General features: G+C 43.2%; 1 protein-coding gene across 2 annotated transcripts in view; it reads left to right on the top strand.

Annotated features, from left to right (window-relative positions):
* The window catches only part of APBA1 (amyloid beta precursor protein binding family A member 1), a 189,903-nt gene that overhangs the window by 121,864 nt on the left and 42,995 nt on the right, over positions 1-25,044 (top strand). For both annotated transcript variants that reach the window (XM_039837616.1, XM_039837532.1), the window contains exon 2: positions 5,061-6,311. In XM_039837616.1, coding sequence (XP_039693550.1) covers positions 5,130-6,311 — 1,182 coding nt within the window. In that variant the 5' untranslated portion in view covers positions 5,061-5,129. The remainder of the gene's footprint in view (positions 1-5,060; positions 6,312-25,044) is intronic.

Raw genomic sequence — 25,044 nt, 5'->3', positions numbered from 1 at the left:
AGCCAAACCCTCTTCATGTTGTGTGGGGCTCCTGTAGAGGGGACTGGCTTGCCTGTGTTTTCCAGGTCATCCAGCCTTTTTGTAGATCAGGAGAGATTTTCTTCACCCTGCTCCTACTCCTACTCTCTCAGCCTCCAGAGGTACATGGATCATAATCAAGGACATTGATTGGATGATGGCCCTCCCCTCTTCGGCTTTAGTTCCTAGGATGCTCATGAGCTCATGAAATGCAGAACCTATAAGAACAGCAGCACTTGCATGATTCACAAAGGCGATGCAGTTGTTGTTTTAACTCTAGGCACCTTCTGTAGCTTGAACTTATTTCTATTTTGCACTTATCACCAGTTCTAATTATTGAAGCTGTCTGCCCTTGAGGGCTGGGACCATGATTTAGAAACTTTTGTATCTCCTTTGCTTTGCAGGGTGCCTGGTACATGTCCAGTAAATATCAGCTGGATCAACACACTCAAATGAAGGAAAGAGTTCTTTGGGCACTTAAAACATCAGAAGATGGATGAGGTTGCATGGGTGGATAAAGGCAGCAGAGATTCATGATAGAAAGAAGAAATGAGTTCTTCTCCAAAGGCTGAGCATGCCAATGTCTAGAAGTCCCCAGATATTAGGGGAGAAATTTTTTTTTTCCTTTTTAATTACTAATAATGTATTGGCTACCGTGTACCCTGTGCGTTTGGCACCGGGGAATCAAAGATAAATGACAGATCTTCTTTTCTCAGAGACTTTATATTTCTAAAGAATTATTACTCAGAATGACAGGTACTATAATATAATAATGAGATAGATAGAGGATGGATAGGTAGGTAGGTAGGTAGATAGATAGATAGATAGATAGATAGATAGATAGATAGATAGATAGATAGATAGATAGATAGATGGATGATAGACAGACAGACAAAGTATAGTGGGGAGAAAGTGAGGGGTTAACCAGGCCTTACCACTCCCCTGCTTAAACCCCCTCCCCAGTAGCATGCCACTGCACTTGACATAAAATCCCAACTGTCTACCCTGATGTACAGACCCTGTCCTGCTGGCCCCTTCCCATCTCTGTGTCCTCATCTCCCACCACACCATCTCTTACCCATTTCACAAACATTATTTCTATACCCGAACATAGCAAGTTCCTTCTCACCTCTAGGCCTTGCCCTCAGATCTTTACTTGGCTGCCTCTTTCTTTATCATTCAGGCCTCAGCTCAAATATCACTTTTTGTGGCCATTATCTACATAACTTCCTCTCCTCCTCACTTTCTATGCCATTACTCTTTTTTATGTTCTTCATAAACCTTTTCACTATCTGATGTTATCTTCTTTCTTTATTAACATAATTATTGTCTATTGTCCTCTCCTTTCCCTTCACCTCCATATGCACCAGACTGGGGTGCTTCCTGAGAGCAGAGAAACCTATCTGGTTTGGTCACTGCTTTGCCCCAGTGCCTGGAACATTGCCTGGAGGCTGACATAAAACAGACATTCATGAAGTAAGAACTTGCTCTGGGGTAAACAAGAAAGATTCACCAAAGAAAGTGAAAGATAAAAAACATGCTGAGGATGGGGAAGGCAGTTAAGTCCAGTGTCAGGACTCTGGGGTGTTAGAATACAGGGTGTAGGTCAAGTGTGGAGATGAGCCCTGAAGAGCGATGTGGCCCAAGGGCTTTGTTTGCCGGAAATAGGACTCAAGCACCCAGTGCCTAAAGCTATAAAGGGGGGTCAGACACCAGTTCTAATGGTTCCGTCCCTACTGGGTGTGTGAACTGGGCAATCACCTAACGGCACCATGCTTCCATTTCCTCGTTTTTAAGTAAGCTGATAATACTCTCTATAGGGGAATAGAAGAGTATTCTCTTCATAGGCTGATGTGAGGATTAAATGAGTCATTACGTAGAAAATACCTAGTAGCACCTGGTATATAGTTGGCTAATCATTTTTACTAAGCACTAGAGGGGAATCATTGCAGGGTTTGAGAAATGGGGTTATGGGATTGAGGTTTGTATTTTGGAAAGATCCTTAGGCTGGCAGTGGGGAGGATGGACCGGAGGGGGCTGAGAAATTAGTCAAGGAAACAGTTGTGTAGGCAAGATGGATCAAGACCAGGCAGTGGCAATGAAGATGATGTAACAGTTATTAAGACAATGGACTTGGTCATCAGTTTGGGGAAGGAGGTGAGGGAAAGATACAAGTCAGTAATGATTCCTGGATTTGTGGCTGGGGAGGACTGGTGTCTGGTGGTGCCATTCACCCGTACAGGAAATACAGATGGCAGGCCAGGTTTGGGAGCCAGGGTGAGGAGGGACGATGAGATCTGTCAGCTGTGGCAGGTTCAGTCTGAGTGCCGTGGGAACTCCATCCAGGTAGAGCTACCCAGCAAAAAAACCCACATCTTCCCGGATGGCAATATGATGCTCACGTGCTTAGCATTGTACTTATTGGTACTTAATAAATGTTGGCACTTAATAGTCTTTATAATCTTTGCTTTTTAAGCAAATACCATGAAAAATATCTTTGCCCATATCTGAGTTTTTTCCTTTGAGTTTTCTATAAGTAGAATTCCTAGAGTAAAGCCATGTTACCTTCCAAGATTTTAATTCATCTTTCCAAATGGCTTTTCATATGAGTCTGACCACCACCATCAATTTCATCCTGAAAAGTCACTCATTGCCTTTGTCCTAGGGAAATCCCTCAACTCAATGTCTGTTATTAATTAACATGTTGCCAATACCATAACCCAAACTGTATTCTTAAACCATGACATTGAATGAAATATAAACACTACGTGTGTAAACAGTCCCCTGAGGGTTGGGGACAGGGGTGTAAGGAGAATGCACTCAGTGACTAGAAGGCTCCACTGTACCAAACTACATTATGGTAACAGTATTTCCCCCCAAAAGAACGGATTTCTTATAACTTCCCTTACCATGATTTAGTGTATGTACATGCATGGAAATCCCATTTCCTGTGAATCATTAAGTGCACTGACAGGGGACCAATCGCTGGTCAAATCCAATTTTAGCCCAGAATAAACAAATTTATTTTGAATACATGTAAAATAAAAATTTTTATTTTCACTGAAAACAGGCTTTTGGTCAGTTCTGCACGTAGTTATCATGAATTGTTGGCATTCAAGTGCTTTGGATGTTGGTTGTTATATTTCTAACACTGATCATACACAGAGCTGACACCCTACAGGGCGATAGCACATGGAGAAGTGGTTGGTATGTTTAGTATCCCTCTCTGTGAACACTTGCTTTGTAGTCATCAGATTTAGATTTGTACATTACTGTAGTTTTTAGTCTGTTGTCTTTTCCAGAGAGTCCTTATAAAGGAAATGTGGGTAGACTGTCCTTGTGTTGTATTGAATATTTGTTTTGTATTTTCTGTGATCCGCTGGAGGACTCTTAACCAGGGAGCCCCCAGCACCGATATTTCCCTCTTCTGTTCAGAGCATTAACCATCACTCAAAGTCTAAATGGAGGCTCACACTTGCTTTTGGAAAGCTTTCTTATATCTTGTCTACAGTCACTGTTCTCAGGGGTTAATGAGAGGAGACCACAGTTTTTCAAAGGAGACTGGATCTAATGTGTATGGTCAAGTAGGGAAGCAATAAAGCTTGATCATCTCGAGGAAACCATTATTGTCCGTCAGGGGTAGACTCAGCAAAGAATGGGGGGAAAAGACACTTTTGCTTGAAGGTGAACTTGGTAGCTCCGAAATGGCCTCCTTTACTACTAGGATTGTCATGGTGCTTGAAGGAAATTGCTGTGGTTGTGGAAGGGAGTTATGTAGAATGTAATGCATCTCAATATTAGAGAGTCTATCAGATGTCCCTGGTCCTCCTAGGGCTTTCTGCGATTACATTAAAGAATTCACTTCCCATCCATTCTGTCTGCTTGTTACAGGGGCTCTCCAAAAGAACACTGTGAGAAGAGTTTACACATATTTTTGAACCCATTTACCACAGGTGTTTTGAAATCATAGGGCTCTTTGCCTGATTTTTGTTTTTTACATCCTTTGGATTTATTTCCATACACTGGACACCGATTATTCCATAAAGCTATTTTGTGATAAGAAGAATTGAGAGAGGTGGAGACCAAATTGTCTAGCTACAAGTTCCTCTGGAAATAGGTAAAGAGACCTACCTATATTTTTAAGGAATCAGCCATATCAGTTCTGGCTGTAATGGTGATTCATAGAATTTTAGATTCAGGGCGTATGGGGGAAGTGAGCGAGTTAGTGTTTCCTTAAGTGTATTTGTCAGAACTCTGGCCTCTAGGGGGGGAAAAAAATGTTTCCTTGTCAAACAAATTTGAGAATCCCTGCATCCTATATCTCCTTCCCCTTGAATATTCACAATGAAAAGGCAACTTTAAATCAGCATTTTCCAAGCTTATTTGACTATGGAATCTCTTTTCCCTGTTACAGCTGTTATCATCCTGCTGTAGGAAATGAGTCCAGTCTCACAGTGGAGGTCCAGAAAATTAAGCCACTTGTCCAGGGTAATAGCCAGTAATGACAGGACGAGAACCCATTGGTGGTTGATGGCCTCCCTCAGAACAGCGGCTAATTTGTATGGACAGCGATGGCTTCAAACACATTTAAAGATTTCTCTCCCTTGAAATTTATTTAAAGAATTGTTTCTAAAGTTATCTAGGATCCTAGTTTAGATAGATTTATCCCTCGGCAGATGGAAAGTGTGTCATTTGGCCCATTCAATTTAGTAGTACTCTTTATTCATATGCATCAGAAATGGAACCTGAATAGTAAGCACGGTGGAGAACAAAATGCTCAAGAGGCTCTCGGTCTGAGGCGTGGGGAAGGGAGAAAGTCAGTGAGCAATTAAACAAGTAGGTATGTAATTAGAAATTACGATAAAGGCTACAAAGAAATTAACTATGTGCTGCCAGATTGAGCTTAAATTTGCAACCATTTTTTTAACTGACCCAGATTCAGAGGGGATCAATAGCAGCTGTTTTTATAGCTATCTTGATGCTCAGCTCATGACCACAACCTGAGCCACTTTACACCCCTCTTCCCCTTCTTGTTTTTCCAGCCAGGTGGAGCAAAATGAGAGCGCTGTGAGCTGGCCCAGCCTCTCTCCCAGCCGCCCCCGACGCCCACCATGAATCACTTGGAGGGGGCCGCGGAGGTGGAAGTGACCGACGAGGCGGCAGGCGGGGAAGTGAACGAGTCGGTGGAGGCTGACCTGGAGCACTCCGAGGTGGAGGAGGAGCAGCAGCGCTATGCGGACCGCCCCCCGCGGGGGCGCGCCGTCGAAGACCCCGGAGCCCAGCCCGGGCAGGAGGAGGAGTTGGAGCGCGGAGAGTGCCTGGCGCGCTCTGCCAGCACCGAGAGCGGCTTCCACAACCACACGGACACGGCGGAAGGCGATGTGATCGCCGCGGCCCGCGACGGCTACGACGCGGAGCGCGCGCAGGACCCAGAGGATGAGAGCGCGTACGCAGTGCAGTACCGGCCCGAGGCCGAGGAGTACACGGAGCAGGCGGAGGCCGAGCACGCCGAGGCCACGCACCGCCGCGCGCTGCCCAACCACCTGCACTTCCACTCCCTGGAACACGAGGAGGCCATGAACGCGGCCTACTCTGGCTACGTCTACACGCACCGGCTCTTCCACCGCGGTGAGGACGAGCCTTACGCCGAGCCCTACGCCGACTACGGGGGCCTCCAGGAGCACGTGTACGAGGAGATCGGGGAGGCGCCCGAGCTGGACGCGCGCGACGGCCTGCGGCTGTACGAGCAGGAGCGCGACGAGGTGGCCGCGTACCGCCAGGAGGCCCTGGGCGCGCGGCTGCATCACTACGATGAGCGCTCGGATGGCGAGTCCGACAGCCCCGAAAAAGAGGCCGAGTTCGCGCCCTACCCGCGCATGGACAGCTACGAGCAAGAGGAGGACATCGACCAGATCGTAGCCGAGGTCAAGCAGAGCATGAGCTCGCAGAGCCTGGACAAGGCCGCCGAGGACATGCCGGAGGCCGAGCAGGACCTGGAGCGCGCCTCCACCCCGGGCGGGGGCCGACCCAACAGCCCCGGGCCGCAAGCGCAGGCGGGGCAGCAGCGGGCGGCGGGCACCGCTGGTGGCGAGGCGGTGCAGCGGTACAGTAAAGAGAAGAGGGATGCCATCTCACTGGCCATCAAGGACATCAAGGAGGCCATCGAGGAGGTGAAAACCAGGACCATCCGTTCGCCTTACACCCCCGACGAGCCCAAAGAGCCCATCTGGGTTATGCGCCAGGACATTAGCCCCACCAGGGATTGTGACGACCAGAGGCCGGGGGATGGAGATGTAAGTACGTGCGAGTTCGCGCTTGCTCAACCCCACGCGCGAGAGGCCAGAAGGGGAGCCGGGTGCTGTGTGGCCTCGTCATTGGGAAATTACTTTATGAGATTAATGGTCCGTGGAGATGATAAAAATGTGGCCACTATAAGCCTCGAAAATAGCTTGCATTTAGCAAGTGAAGCACAGGGGACTGGGAGTTAGTGTTGAATGCGCTTATCAGAACTTGGATTACTGTGAATTGGTGGTTCTCAAACTGTTTCCGGAACATTTGTTCAGAAATGGTTTTCTAGGCTCATCGTCCCTTGCCCTTCTTTCTCACTTAGAAGTCTGGGGTGGGACCTGAGAATTTGTATTTCTAACGTCAAAAACAAGTCAGGATTGAGTACGGAGAGGCTATTGGAAAAAAGTATTGCAAAGGAGGGAGATACTATTGTAATGGGGGGAGGAGGGCTATTGCAATGGGAGAATCTCTGTAAGATCTGCAAGGGTCTCTAGGGTGAGACAAAAAGAGGTTTCTGTTATGGGGAAGAGTAAACAAGGCTAGAAAGGACAGGTGTAAGGAAGTGGAAGGAAACCATGTCTTGAATGTATGGCAGATGAGGAAATGTTTTAAACCTGAGACCAGCCTATTGCCAGGAGGGGCTGTGGAGAAGGAGTTGTAGACTAGCCAGAGTTCAAGGACCTGGAGGAAGGGGAGAAGCTTAACAAAAGATTGGTTAACAAGCAATTTGTTCTGATTAATCCGAAGTTCAGCTAATCATTTGTCAGGTAAAGAATGGGAATTTGGAGGGTCTGTGTCTGGCCTTGTCGTAAGTAAACAAAGGGGCATTTGTGAGTCTTAGATCTAAGTCATATGGGAAGGGGAGTTCTTTGTAGTAAGCTGTTTCCAGTACACAAGGGGTGGAGGCGTCCTTAACCTTTGCTGTAGTCCAGAATCACAGGACTCAGGTGAAGTTTGCTATTGTCACTAACAGGTTCCCTGGTGATGCTGGTTCCCGGTACCACAGTTTGAGAACCATTGCCTTAAAGCAACCCCTGACAGGTTTGGGACTGATAGTACGGCATCTTTGGAGTAAATATTTCAGAGCCCTTTCATGCCAGGAGTTTCTGCAGTTTTTCACCCACCTGGTCCTCACTGTGGCATTCAGTAAGAGCTTAATTTTCACTGCCGATGGTACCAGGCCATCCTTCTCATATCACAAAAGACGTGTTTTTGGTTTTAAACTAAATCGTGCTTCTTTGTGAAGAGCTACAGAAAGCCGTTGCTGTCACTGTCATTAGTTTGTTTTCCATTTTAGAAATACCTAAGAAATTTGATAACATGGCAAGCTTGGGTGTCACAATCTATTCAAAATAAATCAAGAAGACTAACCTTTGCCCCACTACCTGGCTATAAAGATTCTCGTTCTGCTCCAACTCTCACTTTACCATTCTCTTGAAAACATTTTAAGCAATTTCATTTAAAATGGGAGCTTGGTGTAAAAGAAGGGTCAAGAGGTTAAATTCAATTTCATCGAACTGCATTTTATGATTGCACTAGGCTGTTTCTCAGTACATCTTTTGAAGTGAGAAACCATTATTGGAAGCTGTTCATTTTACTTATACTGAAAGGACTATCCAGGTCAGAGAGGTATCTGTCACCTCCTTTTTTAGTAGCAGACAACATTTGTTGTTAGCTGATGAAATCACTGACACCTTTAAGGAAAGCTGGAAATCGGTCTGGAAAGAACCTGCATCCTCCCCAGCAAGGGGGCAGCATTGGGTCAGTTAGTTCTGCGATGATTTGTTCACATGTAGACTTCCCCTTGACCTCCAGCTATTTCCAGGTTCCTTCTGGCTAGGAGGGAGGGACCACAGCAAGCATTTTGCAAATGAAGTGGAAATGGAGCAAGTTTTCAAAAGTAGGGAGCAAGCAAGAGGCTGAGTTCCACATTCTTTTAGAAACTTGGAAAGCCAATCAGAGAAAAAGTTGCAGAGCATTAAGTCCAGATGCCTCTTCCTTCAGCTTTCTCACATGCATCAACTCCTTGAAGTGACCCACTCAGCCACGTTGTCCCCGCAGCCTCACAATGAACTGCAAACACAGCCTACGCTAGTGCCGGGGAATTGCTTGTATTCATTTGAACTAGAACAGCAATGTAACTCTCTTGCATGCTGTTTCATTCCAAAGGTAGAATTAATTATAGAATATTGGATGATGCTTTAGATACCCACACAGTCAGAAATCCAGCTTGATGCTAAGAAATTGCTGAGTAGGGATTACTGGGTTATGGATAGCTATCACAAAGCAAAACCAAAACCCCGTGTTTTAAAATATTCTGCCAGTAATTTTTAAAGCTATTTGAATTTGGGGATTGTATTTCATCCATCATGCCTAATTTATAGGAAAGATTTTCATTTACCACCTCTTTGATGGTATTATGAGGGAAAAAAACATAAGTATATATACATTCTGTTGATTTCCACCTCAGCATCAAAAAATATTTACTGAATGCTCATGCCATGAACGCTGTTGTAGAAAATGGAAAAGCACTATTAGAAGCAGTGTGGTCTGAAGTCTGTCTGGGAGTTATTTGTTAAAAATAGTAATTACTGCCTTTCCTTTCCAAATTAGAATACCTAAGGTAGAGTCCAGTGATCTGGAGCTTTGGGGTTTTGGGGGGCAGTTATTTGTTATTTTTGTTATCTTTGTTATGTTATTTTTGCTTTGGTTTTGTAAATTCTCCCTGTGATTCTTAAACATGTAAAAGATTAAGAACAACTGATTTAAAGGAAAAATATATATATTATTTGGGCAGTTTCCCCATGTAAGATCTGTGGATTTGAGACTTACCTATTAGGACAGATACGGTTTTAACTGTGATTATGATTAGCAGACCTGGAGAAGTGGCCCTGCAATTCTTATCACAAAAGCAATACATTCTCACCTTGGCCCAATCAGAAACTATAGTGAAGCAAATAAAAAACACCTGCATTACCACTTGCCAGAGAGAACTGCTGATAACTAAATCTGCTTTTACCACTATTTTTAATTCCCTCAGAATTTTAGTGTTTTTCTCTTCTCTTGGAACAAACTGGCATTTGCCTGCTGATGACTTGTACAGAATGCAAAAATAGGATTGCTCATTAGTAAGGACTTAGGAACACATACTAGATGCTCAGCACTGAGGGAAAACATTTGTTTTTCTGAAAATTTAAACAATGCTTATTAGTGCTTTGCTTCTACTAACGACTTTCACTTTTCCAGATATGTGTTTGAAAACTGCCTCCCAATTCCGTTCTAGAAATATATTGTTAATGATCAGCTCTGTAAAGGTCCACAGCCTACTGATTTCTTTTTAGGCAACAAAGTCATTCTAAGTAGAGCACAGAGTCATGGCTGATCAGAGATGGATGGTAGCAGCACACAGTGTAAACTGCAGGGTGTTGGCTACTTTAGTGTGTTGTGCGGCTTGAAAGAGTGTTTATCTCCGCTCCCTCTTAAAGCTACACTAAGATGACAGTGAAATAATAAAAATATGTAAAGCCACAAGCACCACGAGACAGAGGAAACAGCAGCAGATGAGAACAACCAAATTTTGGAACACCAAGGTGGTGGCTGGCTCCGATAGGCATTCGTGCCCCCAGAATTTCCAGTTGTCTCTTCTTTCATGTGCAGGGAGGCCTGCACTGCACTTCCGCACCCCCTAGAAGTCAGGCATGACCAGTAAAACAGGAGCAATGAAGCGCCATGCTGCTTCTAGGCAGGAGCAGCTAAGAGCAGGCATCTTCCCCTGAAGCCTCAGGTTAAGATGGTGGTGGTTGTCCTAAGATGCAGAGCCTCTATTAGCATGGGTCTCAGGTGACCTAGATGATGAGCAGGGCTCCCTGCTGTCCCTGTGGACGTGGATTATGAGAGAGGAATCAACTTTTGTTGTATTAAGCCTGGGGGTTCGGGTGTTTGTTAACCACAGCATAGCCTGATTGATTCTGACTAATACGTTGATGGAGTTTCTCTTTTCTCTATTTTGCCAAGTGTTTGTGAGGATCTGTGCTGTGAACCCCCAGGAAAGGCTTGGAAATTAGAGACTCCAGATACCTTGGGTGGCAGGAATATGGCTGGGAAATAAAGGATCATTTGAAAGTCTGTCACAGGAGACATTAGATTCCAGGTCCTTCCCCACCCATGCTGCCAAGTTACTTCTCCTCCCCCAGCCCCACAGGTTTTCTATAAGGAAAGGGCGAAGTAGAGGGCCTCTGGAACTGGGAACACCAGCCACAGCTGAAATGGCAATGAGGCACCTTACGGAACACTAAGCCGTAAGACTCCAAGAATGCCTTAGAATTCTTCGCCGTTAGGCCTCCAACCCACCCATCCCCAGCCCCCAGGCCCTAGCAAGAGATTAGAGTCTTCCTTTGTGAGGAAGCAGGCCCAAGAGGAGATACTTGCAGACATTCATGTTTGGATGTTTCCCGGCGTAGAACCTGGGTCCCCACCTGATCACCCCACAGTGAAGGTTTTTGCCACACATCGATCTTCCAGTGGGTTTTTTTGAGACCCACTGCTAAATATGAGTGGATATCCAAGGATCATTGGACATTTGAAGAATATCTCTGACATGAAAGACAGACACACACACACAAAAAGAAAATGGAAAAAGAAACTTGGAGAAATAAAGGCAGTGAGCAGAAATAAAGAACAGAAGAAAACTGTAAAACACTTATCAATATCCTCAGAAAGTTTAAAGAAGACGAGAGGCATTACATTAGAATAGGGTGCCATTTCATAAAAGAAAATTCCCCCCACATTTTTAAAAAACTATAACACATTAAAAAATCTCAGTAGAAAGGTTAGAAGACAAAGTTGAGGAAATCATCAAGAAAGTAAAACAATTAGGGCAAAAGGATGGAAAGTAGTAGGAACATAGATAAAAGGGAGAAATTATAAAAACTGTTGCCTCAATCCAAAGGACATGAGAATTTCCTGATTAAAAGATTTTACTGGGTACCTAGAACAATGGAATAAAAAAGAGTCACAGAAATTTCAGAACAGAAGGGAGAGAGAGAAGATCGTACAGGCTTTCACAGAGGTAAAAGCAAGTTACAAACGATCAGGAATCAAAATAGTGTTGGACTTCTCAAAAGTAACCGAGTGGAAACTGGGAGGCCTACACCCAGACTATTTCCAATTAAATATGAAGGTGGAATAAATGTTTTCAGATATATGGGATCCCAGAAAATGTGCCTCCCCTATGCCCTTTCTCAGGATGCTATTAGACAGTTGCTCCCCGCAAATGGGAGCTTAAATCAAGAAAGAGGATGCAAGATTTGGGAAATGGGAGATCCAGCACAGGTGAAAGAGACAAAGGGACTCTCCAGGGTGATGGGGGAGGAGATCCCAGATGACAGCTGTGTAGAAGGCCAAGGCAGCAACGGACCCAGTATGGACTGGAGCTCGAAGGGCTCCAGGAAGGTTTCCAGAAGGAGTGGAAATGAGAGATTTCCTAATATGGTTGTATTGAGAGGAATCTTAGATTGTTTTAGAAGAATTTGGCATAAATTATTGACCAGTACACAGAAAACTGAATGGAAGAACAATTCAGTTGTTTACCTCACTAAAAACAATTGTTAAACAGTCAAGAAATGTGATAATATAATGCATTTGTCTCAGCAGGCAAGAGCATATGCATAGTCTTTAAAATACAAACACTGCATATTGATTAACCAAACATTGTAATATTGAGAAGACGAGAGAAAGTGTAGTACTTAAGTGGCAAATCCTAGTCTTTTATTGTACAAACCAAGAAATAATGTCTAAAATTGAAAAATCAAGGCAAGGCAGTGTAAACACGCTATTTGTGAGTATTGAAATAAATACCAGCAGAAATGCTAAAATACTTAACAGCGGCGGGGGAGTGGGGAAAGGACCTCGGTGTTTGCCGTAAGCCATACAGTAGTGTTTGACTTTTAAAACTATTCATTATTTCTTTGCCTTAAATCAAAAATACCAAAGAATTGGAATCGTTACGCAGAGATATTTCACTGTACAAAGGGATCCTTTCATTGTTACTGTCTGTTTTCTTGAAAAAATAGAGAAAAGCAAACACTTCTGTATATTATGTGCACAATTTGTAGAAAATGACTGCTTTATTAACTATATTATATGGTAAGATAAATGTTCTGAGTTTTTCATTTTAATTTTATGCTGTGTTTGTGTATGTATTAAGCACACACACTTCCATTTGGCTTACATTACACACATAAGAGTAAAGTAAAAAGTAGGTCAAGACAGGAACTGTATCACTTAAGGTGAAGAATCCTAATTGGTAAGTGGTTTTGCACCTTGAAAATGAAACCCGAAGCATTCAGGAGCTGTGGGCTTGATAATGGGCTAGCGTTTGGAAACCGCTGAACATATGTGGGAAGGATAGCAAGAATATTCATAACTGCAGTGGGAGTGGTGCTTGCTAAGGTCAAATGTGGATGCATTCATTTCTCCTCAAGTTTGTATACTTATTTAGGTTAATGGTTTTAATTTTAAAAATGAAATGTTTTCAATATGCCTTTTTTTTTTTTTAACCAGGGCACATTTAATGGCCTTTGCGTGACTTAGGATCAGCAGTAAATTGCCATATCTCTGCCAGTGGGGAGTAATGCTTGATGGAAGAGAATTTAGTTGTCAGTAACAAAACAAAAAACAAACAAACAAACAAAAAAAAACATTTTTCTATGAACCTTGAGGACCTGAAGTGACGAGAGTAACTTTTCAAAGACGTAATGATCTGATTGTTACAGTTTCAAAAGGAAAAGGTTTGACCTTGAAATCCCTATTGGAGAGCAACTAATTCATTTCAATCATGAGTAAACAAAAGGAGGTAGGAGAATGTGTGCTTTTGCTCTCTCCTCCTGGATTTGAAGTATTATCTCATTATTTTAACTCGCCTTTAGAGTTTTGCCTGTCAGTTCAGCTCCATGCAGGTCCTATTTTTAGGAATGGGCAGGTGTGTCCCCACTGACATCAGATCATCACCATGTTGGAATCACCAGAGCAAATTTGTCCAGTGATCTGCACAGCAGAAGGCAAAGGCTGCAATTACTTTGTGCTCCATGGCATGAAAGCGAGTGATGGGAACGATTGATTTTTTTAACCCCCAGGCTCCAGTTTTTTCTCTTTACCTAACTCCACTCCCAAGAGGAGTCTTTCTCAACTTTTTAATGGATTGTCTCACTAGTCAGTGTATATGTGAAACTGTGCCAAGAAGTGACAGGACAAGCAGCAGGGAAGAAAATGGACGATTTATCCAGGGAGAATTTTGTTATCACTTTCCAGATACTGGGCTGCAGTTTGGGTGTCTGACATACTCACTTAATAAGTTGGGCTCAAGAAACTTCCCAGGAGTCTTTAGAAAAATTGTGTCAGCTCCCCCAGCTGTGCACTTTCGATATTTTCTATGATAAGTGGATGGGGCAGGATAGGGGAGGAAGGGAAAGTGCAGGGAGAGGAACAGATATATCACAGATAATTGAATTCCATATGTAACCCAATTAAATTCTGGGCTCATGTAGTCCTGGGGAATTATGAAATGTGATTTATCTATAAATGTGATCATCTTCAAAATGAGAAGAAATACTCCCATTGCAAGAGTAACTGGCAACATGTTCATAATACAGAAATGTAGTTTCTCAGTCTACTTTCTTTGAAACACAATTTTCATTGACCACTATCTTGAGAGTAGCCATTGAGAGGGTGTTCTTTTATTTCAGCAAAGGCCACTTCACTCTCCTGAAGAGTCCTACTGACAGTTTCAACTGCTTTTTCCCATATTGAGAAACAGGCTCTCAACTGCCTGCTTGACGTGCCTGGTTGACCTCTTTAGTTGGTCAGACCCTGCCAGTGGGACACCGGAAATGAATTAAACAAGACTGGGAATGGATTAAAGGAGGTTTGGAGCTGGCCTGAGCATCTTGGCCTCAGTTTCCCAAATGGAATAGTTGAAAATAGCTGGGTTATACAGCCCGGCAGCTTTGGCCTACCAGTCTCTGTTTTCGACACATTTCACAGAGCTTTAGAGGGCAAATCATCATGGCTGTCTGGATGCCCTTTGTCTTGGGCCCAGACAAGGAGATTTCCTCAGGAAGTAATTTTCTAGTGTATATTTCAGGTATGACTGGGCAGACTCCACTGAGCTTAGACCATGTGGCTCCTTTAGCATGTGGGACACCACCCCGCCACATACACCCCCATGGCTTACTCATTACTCATACATACAAATTCAAAATCCACTTCTGTTTCTCCACACTTGCCTGCATACCACACTTTCTACCCATTGGTTCTCACCTCTGCCCAGATCACATTCCCCCATTCAATACAGTTCGGCCCCTGGTTTCAATAGACACATTCCAGGATTCCAAACTTCCTGATTAGCATCTCCGGGGGTTGGGTCTTGGCATCACTATTTCTGAGATCTAGTCAAAATTGGCAACCACTGACTTAAATGGTAGACTACAGTTTAACACTTGACTCTTTACTACCTTATTATCTACTTGTCTCACATGCATTATCCTATTGCCTCTGTTATTCACTCTCAGCCTTTAGAAGGCATACTGGAGCAAGTCACACAGAGATGACTCTCAACAAGTATTCATGATATGTAAATATTTGCCCTATAGGTGACCTGCAGTTACCTTGAGTTGGTCACGTGCTTTCTTCTTCCACTTCAGTTTCCTCATCAGTAAAATGAGTTATTAGATTTATCTTTTCAGATGACTATGGGAGAAAATGGCTTTGCAGTATTGGGCTCTCTGGAAATGTAAATAAGAATCACAGTTCGATATATTAGTTGCATCAATAGGTCGAAGCTTACTGAACATTTAGGGTCGGTCAATGGCAAACTGAGTTAGGGGGAGTTGTCCTCTTCCTCACCTTCTCCAGGCAGATGTTTCCACCTTGCTCTCCCCGTGGCTCAGATCCCTCACGTGCTTTCACTGTCCCGCCAGTCCTGGTCATGCACTTCAAATAACCCGAGGTCTCCACTTCCACCTTAAGCAGCAGCCTTTTTTCCAGAGCTGGTCTGATTAGGTCAAACAGCACTGCTAATTAGTGATAATGGGACCATGCATTGGCTCCCTTCAAGTAACATTTACCTTTTATTGGCATCTCCAGTTCCAAAGACCAATTGGAGAAAGTATTTTGAGGTAGTAAACCGGTTCAGCACTAACACTTCTTAGTCAGAAACCAGCCACTCTCCTGCTGAGAAGGAGATACTGTCAAAACTCTGGGAGGTGAAGGCCTGGTGATAACACCTGCCCTGATCATGTGCACTTGTGCTTACCTTTTAAAAAAATTTTTTTTGAGAAAGATGATAGAAACAGGGTACAGAAGTATCCTGGCTTCATTTGGGCCTCGATTACCTTGACGTCACCTCCTTGTCCTCTGTCCCTTTCTCATTGCCCTGAATTCAGTATCAGCCTGCATGGATTTTTTTTTTTTTTTTGACTGTTGCTAAGAAACTATTGACCAAGGTCAAGTGCACATGCTAATTCATTAAGGCTTGTTAGCAGCATCTTATCCTGTTGACCTTGTAGTTATGCTGTCAAGCTTATGAGGGCAAGTGAAAAGAACTTTTACTGCTGGAGGGTTCTGTTTTTGTGAAAGACGCCTGTTATGGTATTCTGAAAGGATCCTCTTGCTGATCCACATGCCTTCAGGAAGTTCTGGCCAGCTGTAGTTTTTCCAAGATCTGCATAGCAAGAAATGGAGTTGAAATGGGACCTGAGGTCAAGTAGACAGACTTTAGGATGAATTTATGTTCTGTTGGGGCCTGATTTCCCCAAGCGGATCAATTCCTAGCTGAAATGTGATGTATTCTTGACATATGTTGGGGGCAGGGGCAGGGGCAGGGGTTTCTAGGATTATTAGCTCCACTCTGTGTCCACTTGTGGCCTGAAAAGAACTAGGTCTCATTCATCCTTATCTCGGATTGTTCCCCTGGCTTGCTGTGGAAGAGTAGGCATCCCAGTGTTTCTCTGAAACCAACTTTGTTTTCTTACATGGTTTAGAGAAGGATTGGCTGGCGGACCCTCCAGGTCAGCATCCCAGAAGTTTATCCAGAAGCATAACCTTAGAACCAAAGGATCTGCTGTTAAGACAGCAAAAATGGGCCCCAGTGTATTTCGCCAAGCAGACCTCAGAAACTAAAAGACACTTTTCCTTAAACAAGTGAATGATATCAAAGGAATAACATGCTGTTCTCAACCATCCATCATGCAGAGTACCATAAAGTGATTGGGTTGAATTGTTATAATGGTTATAGTTATTCTCCTGCCAGCACTTTTGGGTTTAATTGAGCACCAGCAACATACAGATATTGTCTATGAATAAGAAATAGGGCCTGGCCACAAGGCTGTGCTGTTTGTCCTTTTGTCAGTGAACCAGAGGGAATTGTGACTGCTGTCCCTAGTGACAAATTGAAAGGCTATCTCACAATTTATCATCCACCCATTCAACAAATATTTTCAAGTTCGTCCTGTAGATCAGGCACTGTGCAGGACACCAGGGATATAGCAGCAACTGAGATACTGCCTCATCAACTCTAGGCTAGTCCTTTGTTGAGCCCTCAGCCAGACCTCCAAGCCTCCTCTGCTCTTGAGGCTTATACCTGAAGCCTTATTTGGTGTTTTAGCTATAGCTATCTACTGCTGTGTAACAAATTGCTCAAACTCAGTGGCATAAAATAAGACACACTGGTTTTCTCACCATTTCCGTGGTCAGGAATCTGGCATGGTTTAGCTGGCCTTCTGCTTTAGGGTCTCTCAGAGACTGCAGTCTGTGACCCATGGTCATCCTAACACTCTCCTGGGGAAAGACCCGCTCCCAAGATCAGGTGCTTGTTGGCAGGACTCAGCTCCTCACAGGTTATTAGACTGAGTCTGAGCTCCCGACTCTTAGCCAGAGATATCCTTGGTTCTTTGCCACGTGGGCCCTCTCCTATATTGCCGCTTGCTTAATGAAATATACAAGACAAGAAGGCCATAGAGTCCGATAGCAAGGTGGAAGTCACCTAATCACAGAGTGACATTCCATCACCTTTGCTGTATTTTATTGCTTAGAAGACGCCCACACTCCTTCCCCAGGGAGAAGATTACATAAGGGTCTGAATACAGGGAGGTGGGGATCATTGAGGACCATCCAAGAAGTCTTGCCTAACATGTTTAGTGTCTGTCATTACCCTGTGCCAGCAAAGAGCTCCTGGGCTTAAAACCTGAGGATATGGCAGCTGTTGGCCTTGTTCTCCCTCAGCTGGCCTTGTCAGCCATTCCCAACTCCTAGGCTGTGTTTATTTTGTTGTCTGGCTGAGAATAGGCAGATCTGCAGTCGCTGAAATGACAATGAAAGCAAAGTAGTGTAAAAGGGACAGGTATGTGAGCTAGCACAGGGGTGAGGCAGTTGGCTATGTCAGAGAAAGCTGGGGCTCAGGAAGGCCTGTGGAAATGGGAAGGAAGAGGAGTTGTCCTGAAGGAACAGATATATCCGCAGATTCTTCGTAAGTGGATTTTCACTTAATTCTCGAGGGACTGCCAGTGTCAAAAGAATTTGCTATACAGACATTTGTAAGTTAAGGCAGAGCTTTTCAACCAGTGTACTGATGATCCTCCCGAGTTTGGGGGGTGGGGATGACCTGGGCCACTGGGAATGTTGTCTTCAACCCCAGAGGCTTCCTCTGAGGCTCCAGAGTTTCTCCAGTTGACCCAGTGTACGGTACGAACATTTTCATTTCTCTGCGTGCCATGATGCAAAATTGGTTGAGAGGCACAGAGTTAAGGGGTCTTGTTGGTGTAGAGAAAAGGAGAGAACAGGCCTTGAGACTACCTGTCATTTTACTGCCTTAATTTCTCCCTCAGATGTGGAGTGTGGATCGGATTCTTTATGCTCCCATCTCAATCACCTTGTTGCGGATGAAGTTTTCCATCACGAGTATTATTCATTATTGATGAGGCTTGGAGAAGGCAGTGGTGAATAATTAAGCAGGTTTCAGGTGCAGATTGAACATTAAAGGGACAAAAGAATGAAAATAAGAGCGCGAGGAAACGGATTCTGAATTTTGTCACACAAACAGGGTGCTGTATATAGATGCTTTCTATAACTTTTCAGAAGGCCCAATGGGTTTTTTTGTAGTCTGGTATTTTTACAGTCTTACATGTGACGGTGGTTCTCTGGTTAATAATGGAAAATATTACAGGCTTTCCACAGCAGCATTAAAGATTCTAATAGCTTTAGCCTGTCCTAAGTGGTTCATGAATCCAAACCAAAGCACATTTTAAGGATGATAGTAGGGGAAATGACTCTGCCCATGAGTCAGAGAGAATTAAATGGTAGGGGGTGTTCAGTCTTGAGAATCAACAGTCAGAGATTTTCTGTCTTAAATAATCAATTTAAGAAGAAAGTATTTTGAAAGATGCCCAGTGCTATAAACTAGAAAGGAATACCTCATGCACTACTCACCATTTCAAAAAGGGCTTTCTTGAATGGGGGCATCAGAGTGACCACGATTATAGTAGGTGCAATCCAGCAAGAGTGGTCAGAAACACCAGAACAAGCAAGGAGAGAGAAGTGCTCTAGGACACCCTCCCTCTGACCCCGTTTCCCATGCTGGCCTGCAGAGTTATCCACAGTACAGGCAACCGTCCACTAGCATGGATTTTCCAGCTTTGGATGGTTCAGGTCTTTTGCTTCTTTTTTTTTCTACTTTTCAACTGTCACAACTCATTAACTAAACAGGTGGACTCAGAGAGAGACCTGTCAGCATGCCTGATAAAAGGATTGGTGAGAAAGAAGGCCGAAACCGTCAATTAAGATAATCTCTTGGATGTTCTGTGCCTTTCATCTTTCACGCGTCCACATCTTTCCCCATTGCCATGGATCTCTAAGAGGTAGATTGGCTCTGGGAGGTCACTTTGTCCACCTCCTGCCTTCTCCCTTAAGAACCACCCTGCCTACCTCAGTTTCCATGAGCTCCTCCAGCCCAGTTCCATCTATATTTGTCTTAACCTTCCTCTCGTCTGTTGAAGATTAGCAGATATGGTCCAGCTGTTGAACCTAATTTGTGATTACCTGTAGGTTCAGGTCACACCATGATGGCCCTGGGTGCAGCTATTTTTTCTGTTTGTGTAGCTCCCTTATTCAGACTCCCTTATTCAGACTCCAGTACAAGGTTGTTAGAGGCACTCACTACATGTGAAGAGGTAGCAAGGGGCTAGTTCCAACATCCCATGTCCCCAAACACCTAGGCCCTGGCTAGCCACATTGTTCTCTCAACAAGTTCCCAGGTGCAGTCTGATGAGGGTCCTGAGAGAGCTTCTTTTTCCTGACTCCTACCCCTGCCTTCCACATGAGCTGGGTGCTTTTTTCACAGGTTCTATAAACATAGCAGAGTTTAGAGTGTGTGAAAGTTTCTGGTAGCACCTCAGAACCGAGTTTATTTTCCCCAGAAATAGTAGACATCACTGCCAGGAGGGGCAGGCCAACCTCTTCTCAGAAACATCAGGTGACGGTGCTCCACCAGTGATGCACGACTTCCTTGGGCCGTTCGGGCACAGAGGGGTTAATGATGATGGTCAGACACCCTGGGAGGTGGTCATAGCTCCTGTTACAAGTTGCATTATCGACTGGGGCATCTAGTATCACTGGAAACAATCTACCAGACAGGCACTGAGGTCAGGAGTTAGCCTCAGCTCACAGGTGGATGCACCAGGGCTAGCTCTGCTGCCCAAAAAGCACCAGTAAAGATGGAGAATTTTTGGATGTACCAATTGGAGTGTCATGAAGATGAGGTAGGTGGATCTTTGGGCTTCAAAATGATGTTTACTGCTTCGCTTTTGCTTTTCTTCCAGTCCTGTCAGATTGTTAAGTTGTTCTCTGTTTCCTGCAATAGTATCACTAAGTGAACAGAGCAGGAATAGATGGGGAGAGTGAGCAGGACCCAGGATGGGAGAAACGTAATCAGATTTGCCTGTTTCTTGGAAGTCCCAGGTGACCTGCAGGAAGAAAAGGCAGTTTGATTGCTTAGATGTTGTACTCTGCTTTATCTCCGTCAGCAGTCTGTTCTTATTCTGTGTTCTGATAAACAAGTTACTTTGGGCACCGTAGCCTCCAGTTTCTTGCTCTGTGTTGTGTCTTTTGCTTCCATGACACTAGTAAAAAATGTGCCTTGCACATAAGGAACTGCTTTGCTAGTAAATGAGGTAATGGGCATAATGTATACTATATGGTACCTGACATCTAGAAAGCCCTCCTTAAATAGTGGTTGTTCTTAGCAAATAGTCTGCATCTCTTAATACAAACTAAAAGTGACTTTGGTTTTTCCTCTCACTGATCTCTCAGGTCAGGTGGCCTGGCAGTGAAAGTACAAGAAGACCTGCAGGAATGAATGCACCTCGAGGGGGAAGTGAATAACTGGCTCCCTCGTTTGTCCATCACAAGTTGTAATGCATTTCAAATAAATACTATGAGGCCCTTTCAAAGGGGGAAAGATAACCTCTGAGTATAGATCAGCTTTATCAGAAGATAAGTTATCTGACCTTACAATATGACTCTGGTTCCTATTTAACTGGTCAATATCTTTCTTTTTTCTTTGCCTTTGAGAACACAGCTTCAGAAGTCTAGAGCCCTTCTGATGGTGATAAAATGAATTATTTGCGTGCCACCCTAACAATGAAAGCACTCTCTATTTGAGGAGATTGCTCCCATGGAAGGCTCAAGGTGGTCCAGGTGGCTCAAGGTGGCTCAAGGGCTTCACACTGGAGCCCTTACATGGGTTTAACAGACTTGGGCCTGGGTGTGGGACCACTCTTCCTGTGGGAAAAGAGAGAATAGAAATGGTTAGAATATTTTAACTTACAGTTATCTCAGAATGTTCCATTGGTATTAATTGAATCCATTATAAATGTGTATATAAAACACTTCATTATGCCCCGGCTATTATCATTTTAATGACATAATTATGCCCCTGCAATGCCTATGCTCACTCTCCTACTTCACAACATTAAGGAAATACAGATGTGCATTGATAACATAGTTTGAATTGAGAATGAATAATTATGGATTTCTTAACCAGTTTTAATTTTCAGAAGCACAGTCATATCTTAGGGCAAGAAAAAAATCTAATCATATATTTAGGGTTTTTTAAATAACTCTAAGATGGATTAAGGTTAATTTAAAACAACTTAGATGAGTGAGGAAAACAATGTACATTTATTTGAGAAAAGGGATAAAGCTGGACAAACCCATATGCATAGTGAAAAAGCTATTTGAGGACGCTGGGACTAGAGAAGCCCCACACAGCCCTTGAAACGGAAGTTTACTGAAAACTAGAGTGTGTGCCATGGCCTGCCCTAGCTGACCACACCTTTGAAATTCTGTGTGCAGAAGGAACTAGAACCAGAACGTTCAGGCTGGAAAGGAATTGAATGACCCAGGGCCTCATTACAGTCTATATGAAACGCCACCTTTGAGAACATTTGTTCCTGCTGTGTCCACAGCACTTTTTTAATTATATGAGGATGCATGGTTTGCAAGCAGTGTTTGCCAGAGAAGGGAGACAGACCATGATCCAGAACTAGTGAAGAGAACCCTGAGCTACACATGGGTACAAATATTCATGTGAGTACATAAGTGCAATGCTGTGTGTGTAAGAACCTATTCCGTACACAAACTTATTTTGTGTTTCCTTTTTCCCCTGATACAAAAGGATTGATGCCCTGCATCCTTCCATATGTTCAATACAGTTATTGAACTATTGTATATTTTATGAGGAGCCCTGTATTAAACACTTAGAGAAGAAAACATGTAAATTAATCATAAATCCTGCCTTTAATCCTTTTGTGCTTATTAAAATATAATTAAAATATAAATTTTATATAATAATATGATATTTCTATAAAATACAAGGGGAAAAGTGATGCATCATAAGAACGGCACAGATAAAATACAAGCAATTCTCATAGGAGTTGGATTCCTTTCACCTAAGGATTAGAAAGACTATGGAAGAAGTAACATTTGAAATGGGCTTTTGGAGGCTTATGGATATATGGAGTTCAAAGGAGCATAAACAAAGGCACTGAGCAAAACTTACAGGTTGTGTAGAGGGAACAGAAAATAATTCAGTTTGGCTTGATGATAGAGAGTAAGTACTAGAAGGGGGAAAAGGTAAAGAAATTAAGGCCACATCTTGGAGTGCCTTAAGTGCCAAGGTAAAGAGTATAGGATTTATTCTATAAGCACAAAAGGAAGCACTAGTGTCTTTAGAGGAATGACCTGCTCAGAGCTTTTTAAAACTATGTTTAAGAATGAGAGCAAATAGGTACTTAATGAGATGTCTCTGGTTGCCATTTGGGCTTCTGTAATAAGATACTATAGATTGGGTGACTTAAACAACAGAAATTTATTTCTCATAGTTCTGGAGCCTGGGAAGTCTGAGATCAGGGTCCAGCATGATCAGCTTCTGGTGAGGACCCTCTTTCTGGTTTGCAGATGGCTGTCTTCTTGCTGTGTCCTCTCATGGCAGAGATAGAGAGGAAGCAGCTTCTCTTGTGTCTTATAAGGGCACTAATCCTATCACGAGGGCTCTACCCTCTTAACCTAGTTACCTCCCAAAGTCCCCACCTCCTAATACCATCCCACTGAACGTTAGAGTTTCATGATAGGAATTTGAAGGGAACACAAACATGCAGCCCATAACACAGGTGAATGAGATTCATGAGCTCTTGGTGCTTGGATCTCATGTAGTTACGTTGGCTGTTTGGGGACTTAAAAAAAAAAAAAACCTATTCATGTTCTGTGAGTTGTTTCATATAGGATTATTTTCTTCTATCTTTTGTTGCCATGAAAGTTTTGTCACTGAGTTTCCTTGGAGGAAAAAGACCAACTTGTACTGGGACTCATCAAGGTTGGCTAGAGCCAGCTGAGGTCTTTCACTAGGTGTCCTAAACAGTGGAGCGTTTGGTGTGTCATGGTCATACATTAGCCATGTTATAAATTAATACTATACAATTCATATGCACATGATTCTCTTTTGTAAATCAGTCATCATAATAGCCTCATTGTCACCATTCATACTCCAAAATGCTGTCTTGAATGGCAGACAGTGGACATGCCAGCCATTGCACACAACCATTGCATATAGTGCCCAACCTTAGCTAGTATTGTGCTGTTCTTACCAATAAATATACTAGTGGGAGTCTTGGGGCCTATAAATTAACTTAGACTTTGTGGTATGATTTTATAGAGCCTTTATGTGCTTTTTTATTTTATCAATGAATAAAGCTTTAATAAGGAAGAAAACAAGAAGATGAAAAGTCCCCGAGGGCGTGCGTCAGTGTGAGCACTCTCCCATAGAGGCAAAATCATTTTTGTAACTGTTGGACTCTTAAAAGACATCAAATATTGGTCGAATGCTTTGTGCATACCCAAGCACTGAGCTGACCCCTTTTGTGTGTTGTCACCAGTTAACCCTCATGTCGGCCCCAAGGGGTGAATAGTCACTGTTTTCCCCAGTTCTCAGGAGGGTGACAGTCGTGAGTGGTAGAGCCAGAGTTGACTCTGACCGCCAGAAGCTAGGATTTGAACACTTAACTGCTTCATTATCCTGTCACAATATAAAATTAAAACATCGAAGCTTTTTCAAAGGAGGAATGTAACTTGTGTTCCCTGTAATCACACTGTGCTTTTGAAAATGGATCCTAATGTTGGAAAAGCAGATCATGGTGGCTTTGAAGACTAGACCCAGTGTCTTAGGAATTGATTCATTTTTTTACTTCCGCCAGCCAGCAGGCTTTGTTCCAGGGCTTTAGGACTTATTCTGAGCCTTGGGCCTGTGGCAGGAAGGCTTCTGTGTCTCCTCCATTACCTGCCCCAGCCACTGCATGTTATGGCAGCTGTCATGTCACATTTCAACCACAGGGGGCGGGAGTGTTCTAAAGTATCACCGCATAAGTGTACTTTTAATAGTAATAGGCTGATATAAAAATAATTCACTTAAAATGAGGACCAAAATTTCGAAGTAAGTATGGGGAAGAGGGGACTTGATTAGAAATTTACCTTGAAAAACAATACTGAAACTATAAACATAAGCTTAGCTTATCTTTTGACTAACAACATGCAGATTATAGTTGTAACTATACACGAGTTCTTAGAACAGAGAAGAAGTATTGATTTCGGAAGTTGTAATTTTTTTTTCAAAAAAAGTCATTCAATCACACAATAGAGTATCCTTCTTCAGTTCACATGTAACTTTTCCAGCATGTTCAGAAAGGATTCTTTCAGTCATAAAGTGGACCAGTTCGGCAAAAATATTTAAGAGCTAATTCTGTTTTCCCAAAGGCCTCTCTTAATTGTTTGATATTCCAGTCCTACTGTTCTGAACCACCTCTAATATCATCCTTTCCATTTTTCTGTTCTTAGTTGTTAATTAATGTAATTCTACCAACTCTTCAATGATCCATAGGTGGTTTGAGCAGTTCCCCAACTTTGCCTTCTTTAACTTTATCAAATTCTGTTTTATATTTATTTTTGCACATGTCAGCACTTGTGTTAAGTGAATGAATGAATGAATGGCTTAAGTAGACCTTCTGATTTTATGTCTTTTGACTAGAATTCCTCCAAAAATTTTTCAAAATCTGTGTACAGCTCTCCAAGGCACAGCTTTGTGCTCAGCCCAGCCTCCATGCTTAGGCCTTTCTGAAAAGAACATTGTCCATGTGGGAA

The sequence above is a fragment of the Pteropus medius genome, unplaced genomic scaffold (assembly GCF_902729225.1).
Source record: "Pteropus medius unplaced genomic scaffold, Ma_sr-lr_union100, whole genome shotgun sequence".
Classification (NCBI taxonomy): domain Eukaryota; kingdom Metazoa; phylum Chordata; class Mammalia; order Chiroptera; family Pteropodidae; genus Pteropus; species Pteropus medius.
This window is presented reverse-complemented; position numbering and strand designations above follow the sequence as displayed.